The following is a 12362-nucleotide window of genomic DNA, read 5'->3' as shown; positions in this document are numbered from 1 at the left end:
GCCAAAACATTTGTAGCAGCTCTTTTCTGAGGGCAAAGAATTGGAAATTGAGGAGATGCCCATCAATTGGGTATTGTCTAAAAATGTAGTTTATGATTATGATGGAATTCTATTATATTATAAGAAACAATGAGCAGGATGTATTCAGAAAAACCTGGAAAGACTGCCATGAGTCAATGCAAAGTGAAATGTACTGTGCACAAAGTAATAGCAATATTGTAGGATGATCAGCTGTGAATGACAACTATTCTCAGCAGAACAATAATGCAAGACAACTCTGAAAAAGTTATAAAGAAAAATTCTATACATCCCCAGAGAAAGAACTGATGGTGCTTGAACGCAGATTGAAGCATGCTTTTTTTTTTTTACTTTTTAAATTTTTCTTGATATTTTTGGTCTATATTTTCTTTTACAATATGATTATTATGGAAATGTTGTGTGTGAATATACATGTATAATATATATTGGATTGCTTGTCTTCTCAATGGCTTTTTTCATTTTTAATACTCTTTTTTGTTAAATCTTTTTATTTTTAAAACATATACATAGATATTTCAATATTCACATTTGTTATTTTTGGTAACTTTTGTTACTAATTTTTCCCTCCCTTCCCTTCACTTCCTCCCTTAGACAGCAAGTAATCCAATATATGTTAAACATGTGCAGTGCTTCTCTATATATTTCTACAATTATCATGCTGCACAAGAAAAATCAGATCAAAAAGGAAAAAAATGAAAAATAAAACAAAAATCAAGAAAACAATATCAAAAAGTGAAAATACTATGTTGTCATCCACACTAAGTTCCCACAGTCCCCTCTCTGGGTGCAGATGGCTCTCTCCAATACAAGATCATTGGAACTGGTCTCCATCATCTCATTGTTGAAAAGAGCCATGTCCATCAGAATTATTACTGTAAATTCTTGCTGTTGCCATGTAGAATGTTCTCCTGGTTCTACTCACTTCACTTAGCATCAGTTCATGTAAGTCTCTCCAGGCCTTTCTAAAATCTTCTTAAAGAACATATATATTCCATAACATTCATATACCATAGCATATTCAGCCATTCTCCAACTGATGGGCATCCACTCAGTTTCCAGTTCCTTGCCATTATAAAGAGGGATGCTATAAACATTTTTTGTACATATGGGTCCTTTTCTCTTTTTTTAAGATATCTTTGGGATACAGCCCCTGTAGAAACACTGCTGGATCAAAGAATACGCACAATTTGATTGCCCTTTGGGCATAGTTCCAGATTGCTCTCCAGAATGATTGGATCAGTTCACAACCCCAACAACAAAGCATTAGTATCTCAGATTTCCCACATCCTCTCCAACATTCATCATCATCTTTTCCTGTCATTTTAGCCAATCTGAGAGGCATGAAGTGGTATCTCAGAGTTGTCTTAATTTGCATTTCTCTGATCAATATAAGCTCAAGGTTTTAAAAACAATTGTTTAAAATGTTTTTATATGTAACTGGAAAAATACTAAAGAAATAAAAATATACTAGGAAATTTTTTTTTAAAAGAGAGATGGGAGCAGTTAGGTGGCACAGTGGGTAGAGCACTAACCGTGAAGTCAGGAGGACCTGAGTTTAAATCTGATCTCAGACACTTAACACTTGTGATCCTAGGCTTCAGGGCAGGGGTGAAGGGAGAGAGAGAGAGAGAGAGAGAGAGAGAGCATAATAATTGGGGATAACATGCTACTTTGGAGACCATTGCGCCAGACCACCCCTGATCTTGATGGATTTCATTCAGAAATTTCTATTTATCTTAGAGCTAAGTCACATCATATTTTCTTTGCTGCATGTGTCCTTTCTCCCTAACCAGACTATCAGCTCCCCTACAACAATGACCATTTCCCTTCTTTCTCCTGTTTTCCTCATAGTATAGCCCAGAACAGGGGTGAATTAGAGCCAAGGCAAATAGAATGAATCACAGGGATTAAAAAGAACTTACATCAAACTGGCCAATTTCAGAGTGTTTCAGTTCCACAGACAACCGACTATGCAAAGAAAGAAGAGAGTGTTATCCCATAGTTTTGTAGTGTTTGTGGATCCTGGAAATGAGAGGATGCTCAAGAGATCTGGTGAAGAGTGGGTGAGCAAGAAGGGTGGAGACATAGTGAGACTACCAAAGCAACAGAGGATTTATGGGATGATACTGGCACCAGAATAACTAGTATGCAAAGAGAGCGCTTTCCCCTTGCCTGCTTTATTATTTAAATCCTATTCCATTTTTTGAATGCCAGTTTCAATTCCTTTGGGAAGCTTTCCAAGATTATCTTGACCTCTACTTCTGGACTCAGTCTTTGATCATTTTAAATAATAATAAGAATAATGATAAAATGAATTCCAGAGTCAATAAGACATGAATACAAGTCCTGCCTCTGAACCCTAAATTTGAGCTGACTTTGTGACCATGGGCAAGTTGTTTAATCCTTCAGTGTCCTAGGAAACTCTAAAGTTCTAAAGAATTTCCTACTCTGATAAAAGATAATAATAAAATTATTATAAATAATATATTTATTTTTATAATAAATAATAAACATTTATCAAATTAAATAAATATTTATTAAAATAAAAATAATAAATATATATATATTTCTATAGTCCTTTAAAGTTTATAAAATACTTTCCCCATCATAATCCTTTGTTTTAAGTAGCAAAGTATTTAAGGCAACCACAGCATGAAAAAGTAACATGATGCCACAGGTTTCACAGCTTGTAAATATTGTTGTCAGGATTGGAAATTAGGTCTCTTGTTTGAGATTACTGCACTTACTGGTTCTTATACCCCATGCCTGTTCCTATTGAGCAGCAAGCCTGCTCCATCAAGGACTCTTACTGAAGCCTTATTGTATAATTGATAGGGCATCTGTGGGGGGACAACATCGTTAGAAGGGATGAATGGTAGGAAAAGTAAGCCTTAGTCCTGGGCATTGTGTCTGATACCTGAATTTGTTCCAAAGCTTTCTTGTAGTAGCATTCCTTTCCACACTCAGTTAAATCTCTAAATGGAAGTGTAAAACTGGCTTTTCTAGCATCCTTTCTGAAAAGTTTGATTCACATTTTAAATGAAAATTTGTGGGAACTATAAATACATTAAATAGGGAGGATTGTGAGAATACTTGTTCTTCTCTCTTACATTTTTGAATGAATGTATCCAGAGATCCTATTAGATGTCAGTCTCACAGTGGCTGAGACATTAGTGGTCTGGAAAAAGAAAAGGAAACCCAGGGTTCATATGAATCAGGGAATGGTGGCACAGAGAGCTGTTGTGTTTGCCCTAGGAAAAGAGCTTGGAAAATCAGAGGGTGGAGGTGCACCAGTGAGTAAAACACAGTCTAACATATTGGGCTATAATATCAGAACTGGACCTTGGAGATTATGTGGCCCAATCCCCTTATTTCTACACAGTATAAAAATTAGAGACCCAAGTTGGGGGAGCCTGATCCAAGAATATATAGCTACTTATTGGCAATATTGGGAATAGAATTGAGGGACCGAGGGGCCAAATTCATACATTTCCATGTACTGTGCAATTTGGGAATAAGAAGGAGCAATCTAGATTTGGATTTAGAAGTAACCTACTAAGTGAGCATGTCACTCAGCATCATAACCAGAGACATAAAAATCACTGTTTCTGGGTATGGGAAACTAAATTAACAAGAAGAAATGTAACTTCTATAAGAAGCATCTGATTAAATGTAAGGAAAAAATTTACATAATTAATATATTAATAACAATTAAATACACTAAGAAGTTACCAAGTAATATTCTAGACAATTTCTGGAGATTTCTAGAAAATGCATCACCTTTACATTAAATTAAAAAGGGTTTGTAAAGACAAAACCAATGTAGCCAAGATTAGAAGGGAAACTATTTTCACTTTTTTGCTGTTTGCTTGCTTTTTTCCTCGTGGTTTTCCCCTTTGCTCTGATTTTTCTTTCACAACATGACTAATGTGAAAATATGTTTAAAATGATTATACATGTATAACCTATATCAGATTACTTGATGTCCTGGAGAGGGAGGAGGTAAAGGAGGGAGAAAGGGAAAAAAATTGGAATCAAAATCTAACAAAAATGAATGTTGAAAACTATCTTTACATGTAACTGCAAAAATAAAATACTATTGAAAAATTTTTAAAAAGAAAACAAATCAACTATCATATATTTTTAATGGTTTAGATAGAAAGAATTGGTGACTCAAGTCACCAACTTCTAGACTGATCATTAAGAATTGACTTCTGGGTAAAAATAGCAAAAAACAAAAACAAAAACAAAAAACAAAAAAAACCCTCAGGTTTTGCTCCCTTATCCCATTTCCTCTTCATAGAAAGGGACTGCTTGATATGAATTAAATTGTAAGCTCATTGAGGTAAGGAACCACGCATGGTTTTTTTTTTTTTTTTTTTTTGGTTTCATTTTTTGTTTTTTGCTGAGACAATTCAGCTTAAGTGACTTGCCCAGGATCATATAGCTAGGAAGTGTTAAGTGTCTGAGACTCAATTTGAACTCAGGCCCTTCTTCCTTCAGGGCTTATTTGCTCATTTGTAAAATTATGGGGTTAGATGGGGACATTTGTTTCAATTATAGATCCTATGGTTTTATGCATGTTGGATTTATAATGCAATCCTTCCCAGATAGATCCAGACTAACCACACTAAGCCAGAAGACAGATTTGAGGAGGTCACCAGGTAAAATGACGAAGAACTCCACATGTATCTTTAGTATAATTGTCATGTTCCCAGGACTGAAGATCAGGATCGGGAATGCAGCAGGAAACACTTGAAACCCCATCTGCATATTGGGATAGTCTGTAGCCAGCCTGGGAATCAGATTTTTGAATAACTTGGTGCTCAGATGGATACCAAAGTCTGTGAGAATCTGTAGCAAGAGAAACACATTCAGAACCTAAATAGTAAGGGACCATGAGGATAAGACTATGGGAACAGGATTACTAAGGCGGGGATCATCACTGGATCCTGAGTATTACTCTCAGACCAGAGAGAGTAATAGAAAATATGTAAGCTAGGTTCAGTCAAGGCCCTATTTTATAGAGGAAGAAGCTAAGACCTAGAATAGAAAAGGAACTTGCTCAGAGTCATAAGGTAAATTAGTGGTAAGAGTCCAGATTATCACTAAAGTTCTATCTCCACTAAATTGTTCTATCTCTTAGCTAATTCTCAAGGCTAGAGATACTTAGTCAAGTCCTAGTTCTGTCAGTAATTGGCTGTATGAACTTGGCCAAACCATTTCCCTTTTCTGGCCCTCAGTTTCCCTATCTTTAAAATAAGTGGGGTGGGATCAGTGTCAGTAAGATCTCTCTTACTTCTAGAGTTCTATGGATCCTATCACCTCTCACTCTTATCCATCAAAGACTAGATTTGAATTTCAAATCATGCATCAAATTCACAAGATATGGCCACATAAGCTAATGTCATATTTAGATAACTTTTCCCACATTTTTTACTTAAATTAAAAATTATCTTTCATGATGGATCTACCAACAGGATTTTATATCACAATTTATTTCTCCCATCCTTCTTTAGGGAAATGAAGCAATATGGAAAAAGTCTCTATTGTGGGTTTCAATTTTGGAGAGCTAGACTGAAGTTCCAGCTCCATCAATCAATAACTTTGGGGAATCCGTATTATCATCAAAATAGAGATGACTTAGGCAAGGATCTATGTTTCTAACTCTCAGTTTCCTCAACAATAAAAATGAGATGGTTAGATTGTGATTTCTAATTAATGGTAATTCATTCTGCTTGGTTTTGTGGCCATTCCTACCACTTATTAGATATATCACTATAAGAAAATCTCTTTATAGCAAAATACTTCTAATTACCTACATTATCATCCATTTATTTTTTAAAAGAACAAAATTGCATTATAGCAAGAACATTTGAACAGTTTCTGGAAGTTCATAGTAATAAGAGCTGATATTCAGAAGTTCAGTATGCAATATTTTTAATATTAAGCTATTATTAATGTTATTAAAAGGCATAAACAGAAATAGGTTCCTTTGGGTTTTCCTTACCATGTCATCAGTGATGGAGAAGTTCATGAGACCAGCTTCTTGATAAACCATGCTGCCTGTATTGAAGAGATAATCTGAGATTCCCAAATAAATCATGTGGCTGTTTTCCTGAGGAAGGTTCAGGGCTGGAGCATCAAAAGGAATAGGAGAACGGTGGATATTACTGAAGAATTCCCCCTGTGGATGGAGAGAAGCATCATGAGGCAAGACCAAACATTAAAAAAAGCCTCTCCCTTCTGTCTCTTTGGGATCAGGTTTCTGAAATCTAAGAGTGAATCCCTACATTTCCAGACTTCTGAAGCTTTACTTGTGCATGGCAAGGAAGTATAACTTGAGTAGAAGAGACTGTGTTGATCTTCCCTAGCTGCATAGTTTGGTAGGGTGGAAAGGGGAAGAATCGTCTCTGAGGCAGGAATATTTCACCTTAAACATCACATCCAGATTCTGCCAGGTTATGTGGGGTGGCCCCAATAGACTGTAATCCAAACTGGAAATCTCATCAACCTTTACAGTGACTGCAAACCAAGAAAGAAGCAGAGTTAGGATCTAGTCTAGTTTCTTGAATAGACCAAGTCTAACCCATGGAGAGTGGAACCCTGAAAGAAGCTTCTCTACTAGCCCTAACTGTGTCTCAGCTTGATTCCAGCTTGCATAAGTTGTCAATATTCAACAAATTCTCCATCCTCCCACTCTGTGGGTTCTTCTCAGCAATTTTATAACTATCTTTCTCTATTTTCCCAAATCCCTTCCATGTTTGTCCAGCCAGCAAGAAGAATGTTTGATTCTCCTGACCCAATTCAGAAGTACATTAACCTTCCTTCTAAATCCATATGATGGAAAAAGATGTTATTGGCTAAAAGATGTTATTGGCTACACACTTCTTGCAGGAAGCTCTGGCTGTTTGATTCTTCAGAGTCTTACCCATGTCCTTTCTACTATAATTTCAAACAATTCCCCCTGACCTGACTATCCACAAGATTGGAGAATCAGTTGTAAGATCCAAGAAAACAGCAAATTAAAAAGTAAGATCAGTGCTAAAAATTAAATAAAAGAATGTCTTCCAAGGTTGATTACAGGGGAGGATTAGGAGTATTTATTGATGTATTATATTTGCTATTGATTAACCCAGGATGTGGTTAAAGTAAAAAAAAAAAAGAGTGGTTTGAAGGTTTGGCATGATGATATGCATTTTCCATACACATACTAAATTGGTTCCATACCTTGGAGTGTCTGGAGATAGGGCTGAAGGTAAGAGGCCACTGAACTTCTGGTCAGCGTACATATCTGGAAAAATTAAATGAGGGAAGGATAATAAGATTTCTTCAGGCCTTCATTCTCCCTAGAGTTTTTAGTTCTGTTTTATTTTTGTGGTGGGTTTTTTATTTCTCTTTTTGCTTTTTTCCAGAATGGGACCCGGACATAGAATTCATGTAGGATAGCCTGTTTCCTGCCTGTTTCATTTTATAGCCCAGAGCTGTTTGGAAGAGTGATTTCAGAGAGCCATCCTGAGATGAAATTCTCTCATCTGGCTTTCTTAGTTTCTTAGTTATGCTGCTTTTCAGTAGCACACTTTTCAGTAGCTTAGAAATCTGACAATTGAGTTACAGATGAATCAAATTCCCTGATTATAGCCTATCATTCTACACTGTCTGACAATTGCCTTGGCAAAGATTAATATGCTGCATTGCAAATAACTTTGGCTTAGAATTAGATTTGGATTTAATCCTAGATTTGATGTTCCCTTCAATTAGTCATGTGATTTCTGAGTGTCTGTCTGTCTGTCTGTCTGTCTCTCTCTCTCTCTCTCTCTCTCACACACACACACACACACACAATTGTGATTGTGACTTGTTTGGTGTCACACAACTAGTAAGTGATAAATGAATAGGTCAACTTTGAACTCAGGTCCAGGAGGACTGACTCCAGAGCCAGTGCTCTATCCATTGTGCCATCTAGCTGCCCCAATCTTCCCATAAAATGGTCAAAACGATCAGTATCCTGCCCTCCTTCTACAGGTATTTTTAAGGACTGATACTTTGATTCCTTTAAAAATTAGAAATGAGTTTTAGTGGACAAAAACCAAAAAGCATCCCATGTTTAACCCTCTGAATATAAGTTTCTGTACATTCATTTAAGTTAAACTGCTCAAATGAAAGACAAATGCTCAATCACTGAACTTATAATCAAAGAATTCCCATCTCAATTAGACTGTCCAGAGTTTGAGTTTCAAAAGCCTGGAGAGATGTGAGTGATTTTTATATTTGGGAATAGCATAATAGGAGAACCTCAGGGAAGGGCTATAGATCAGATGAGAAAGGACTATGTATCATATATTATATATGAAAGGACTTGGATATTCAAATTCCTTACAGGAATCTCAGCTGTTGGTAATATCCAAGATTATAAACTTGATGTCTTTTTCAACCCCTTTCTCTTACACAATTCACATACCTATTTGCCAAATCTCAGAGTGTCTACCTTCATGATATCTCTTTTATATGTTCCCCTCGCTCTACTCACATAGCTGCCATCCTGGTGCAGACCCTCATCATCTCTTGCCTGGCTATTCCAATAGCCTTTTAGTTGGTCTCCTTGTCTCAAAATCTTTTGCCACTTAAATCCATCTTCCATTCAGCTGCCAAGTTGCTTTTTTAAAGCATTGGTATAACCAAATCACACCCCAACTCAATCATGTCCTGTGTCTCCTTAATAGTTCCAGGATCAATTACAAAATCTTCTCTTTGGCTTTTCAAAATCTTTATGCACAGTTTCTTCCTATATTTGTAGTTTTGTTATTTTTTCATGTATTGTATAAAACACTGACACTCATCTTCTTCCTATTTCTTATGCAAGACACACTCTGTCTCCTATTTCCATTCACTAACTATTCACTATGTCTAGAGTGCTCTCTTTAAACTCTGTCTCCTGGTTTACCTGTATTATGTCAAGAAAAGCTAAAACCCAATTTTCTCTAGGAGTTTCCTGTTCCCTCTTCAATACTAGTGCCTTCTCTTTGAGATTCCCTTCCCTTATACTGTATATATCTTGAGTACCATTTTTTGCATGCTGTCTCCCCAGTTGGAATGGAAGCTTCTTGAGAAAAGGGACTTCTGAGATGAGGTTTTTTGTCTTTATTTGTCAGGCTCTTAGAAGTGTTTTTGGTACATAGTAAATCTTTAATAAATGCTTACTGATTGACTGGTTGATTCTAAATTGGTGATAATCCTGACTCAATCTGGGCTGAGGTTTATACCTTTGTTATGTCTAAAGAGGAGGTGTTTGATTGAGTTAATCGTATAAACAAATCTCAAAAGAGGAATTACAACTATTGAAAATCATATAAAAAATTCTACGTATTTATCCCAAAGGAATTATTGACAAAAAGAAAAGTCTCCTTATACACCAAAATATTTATAGAGGCCCTTTTTGTGGTAGTGAAGAACTAGAAATAAAGTAAATGCTCATCAATTGAGGAAATGGCAAATAAATGTAATGCAACATTACTGTGCTATATGAAATAACAAAAATGACAAGCATAGAGAAGTGGAGATTTAAATGAAATGACAGAGTGAAATATTTCAGAACCAAGAAAATTATTTACAATGGCTACAGCAATGTAAATGGAAAGAATAACAACATTAAATGTCTGAAAACAAATATTGCAAAATTACACCTTCCTCATTCCTTTACAAAAGTAAGAGACCCACAAGTATGGAATATTTCATATGAGGTAAGATTCTTTTCAATGTATTGATTAGTTTTATAGAATTTTTGTTCTCTTCTTTCTCTTTTAGAAAAAAAAGTTCTTTGTTTTAAAGGAAAAGGGATACATGGGGAAAATAAAATGATAAAAATAAAGTATCAATAAAAATATGTTTAATACTCTTCTCTTTATTATAAATGTGACCATGGCATTGTTGCCACCCACATTTACAGCCTTAACCTTAGCCCCAGTTCCTGCCATTCTAGCCAAAATCCTGATAATTCTGATTATTAATTGAAACATCCTGATAATGGGTGTTACTGAGTTACCATTGGGATAATAATAATGGGATTATTACTCTAGCCCAGAGACAATCCTCAGATGAGGATTTGGGGGGTGGGGGCAGACATTTTGTTGTACTCTATATGAAAAGTCTATTTCAAAGATTCAATGAAGCAAAGATGGTGATGAAATTAGCAACTTGTGCAACTCACCTACCTCCCTCTCATACTGTATCTAAAACTGGAGGATAGACGCATGAGATCCACATAGGGGCTAACTCAGCTTTAGACCTGTAGGTAACTACAAGGGGAATGAGCAACACATGATTTCCTATTTCTTGTTACTCATGCCTGCAACCCCTCACTCCCCAGGGATAAATAAATCTTTCAAAGAATAGTATAAACAAAATTTTCTTGGAGAATCTCTAACTCGATTTAGAGAACAAACTATTTTCAAGAATTTTATGAATATCATTTAGGTAAGCACAGTTGATTGACTAATTAAAAGTAATATTAATTCATTCTTTCATTCATTCATTTACCTTTTCATCCAAAGCACTTCTCAATCTGGATCCAATTTTATCCTGAAACAGGTTCAGCAGCCAGCTGGAAAGATAAACTTATAGGAGGTTAAGCCAAGCAAATGTTATGACTCAACCTAAGAGGACCATTCATTTTTCACCTTTTTGGAAGTAACATAAATTCCATTGTAAATATTATATTCATGGAATTAAGAATTTCTGGGGTTGGTTTACCTTCTCAATAAACTCACCCAGAGTTGAGATTCAAGGGTCAAGGTCTAAAAAAATGAGGTAGCAGTCAGTCAGTCAATACACATTTATTAAGTGCTTGCTATGTACACTGTGGATGCTATATATATATACATACATATATACTTATGTCCCCATAAGAAACAAAATACTAGGGTGAGTGGATCATAGGGTCCACTTAATAGGGGGGCAATTCTAGGCATTTCAGAAAGGTACCTACCTAAGGTCTCCATAAATGTTGATCCCCACATGACCAACATGGCTTCTACAGTGATCAATGGTGACCATGGGTTTTCCTGAATGATCGCTGCCCAACCTGAGAGATACTGAAATGGAGATATGCCTAATATTTAAATCAAAGGTTCCACGAAGAGTACTGGCAAAGAAAAAGAGAAGCATTATGCTATTGGAGGGCTACTCAAGGCCCAGCCTGTCTGAAACTGAGCCTAATCCTCCTAAATGACTTAGAATTTCTATCATGATTGTTACTTTTTTAAACAACAAAAATAGGAATGTTGAATACTACAATTGAAAGCCATATACTTGGAAGACTTTCCTATAAATCTATCAAATCAAAACAACAATAGGAATTAATTGATCATCCCTCAGTATAAACTAGGTCAAGGGAGATCTTGGCAATTGAAGTCCATCTATATAAAATATTGGCCTTTTATGTAGCAGAGTAAGTGGCCACCTGCTTATAATGTGAATGACTCATGAACTTCAATAACTTCCTCTTCCTCCCAACTCCCATAAAAACTGCAACATGGCTTTGATTCCAAACTTTCATTCCTTTGGATTATTCTTATTCACCCCTACTGCATTTGCACAGGACTATTCCTAATATTTTCTGTTCTTTTCAAGTCACCCTTCCCTTCTTAATTTCAGTTAATAACCTATCTCCTATTTAATTGAAAAGACTAAGGCAATACAATTAGATTATAGGGTCATGGAATATTAATACCACAGAGTATTTATAGGTTGTATAGTCTAGCCCTGAGCCAGAAGAAAGAAAACAAGCCTGAGTTTAAGTCTCAGTTCAGACTTTAAATTTACCCCCTCTCTCTGGCCCTTGGATTCTTAGCTCTAAAAGTAGTGAATTGTATTAGATGGTGTCTAAAATCATTTTGGTTCTGAAGTTTTGTTTTCTAAAGTTTCTTCTATTTCAGAAATTAATATTCAATGTCTAAAGGGTTTTCTATATTCTAGAGCTCTGGATTCTATATTTTAAGATTCCTTCTATCAACTACATATTCTCTGTTGAAAGGTCTCTCTTAGTCCAAACAATTTATGTATTGTTTACATCCAGCTCTATTCTTTCTTCATCCTTTCAGTTTGAAATAGTGTCTTCTAAGGTTCCTTTCACACTGACTATGACACAGTAGTATTCTATGATTTAGTGTCAGGAACAGAATTAGCTTCTGTTGTAAGAAAAGGAGAGTTGTAGATATGGCAAATCATTCAGAATTCTGACTAAAGTTCAACTTACATGAACAACTTTTTTAGTTTCCAGTGTCCTCTAATCAAAATAGCAGAATTAAAGATGGAGGCTTTGACAC

The 12362-nt window shown here is 35.7% G+C and overlaps 1 protein-coding gene across 1 annotated transcript; it reads right to left on the bottom strand.

The window, feature by feature from the left end:
* Positions 1-3145: 3145 nt before the first annotated feature.
* Positions 3146-6218, bottom strand: LOC116421004 (lipopolysaccharide-binding protein-like). Its single transcript, XM_031949319.1, has 3 exons — positions 6050-6218; positions 4666-4893; positions 3146-3217 (listed from the first exon to the last, which is right to left on the bottom strand). Exons 1-3 carry the CDS (start codon positions 6143-6145, stop codon positions 3146-3148), a joined length of 396 nt encoding a protein of 131 aa, XP_031805179.1. The 5' UTR covers positions 6146-6218.
* Between the last annotated feature and the right edge of the window lie 6144 nt (positions 6219-12362).

This window comes from Sarcophilus harrisii, chromosome 2 (assembly GCF_902635505.1).
Source record: "Sarcophilus harrisii chromosome 2, mSarHar1.11, whole genome shotgun sequence".
NCBI lineage: Eukaryota > Metazoa > Chordata > Mammalia > Dasyuromorphia > Dasyuridae > Sarcophilus > Sarcophilus harrisii.
The sequence above is the reverse complement of the archived record's forward strand: the minus strand, read 5'-3'. Positions and strand labels throughout refer to the sequence as shown.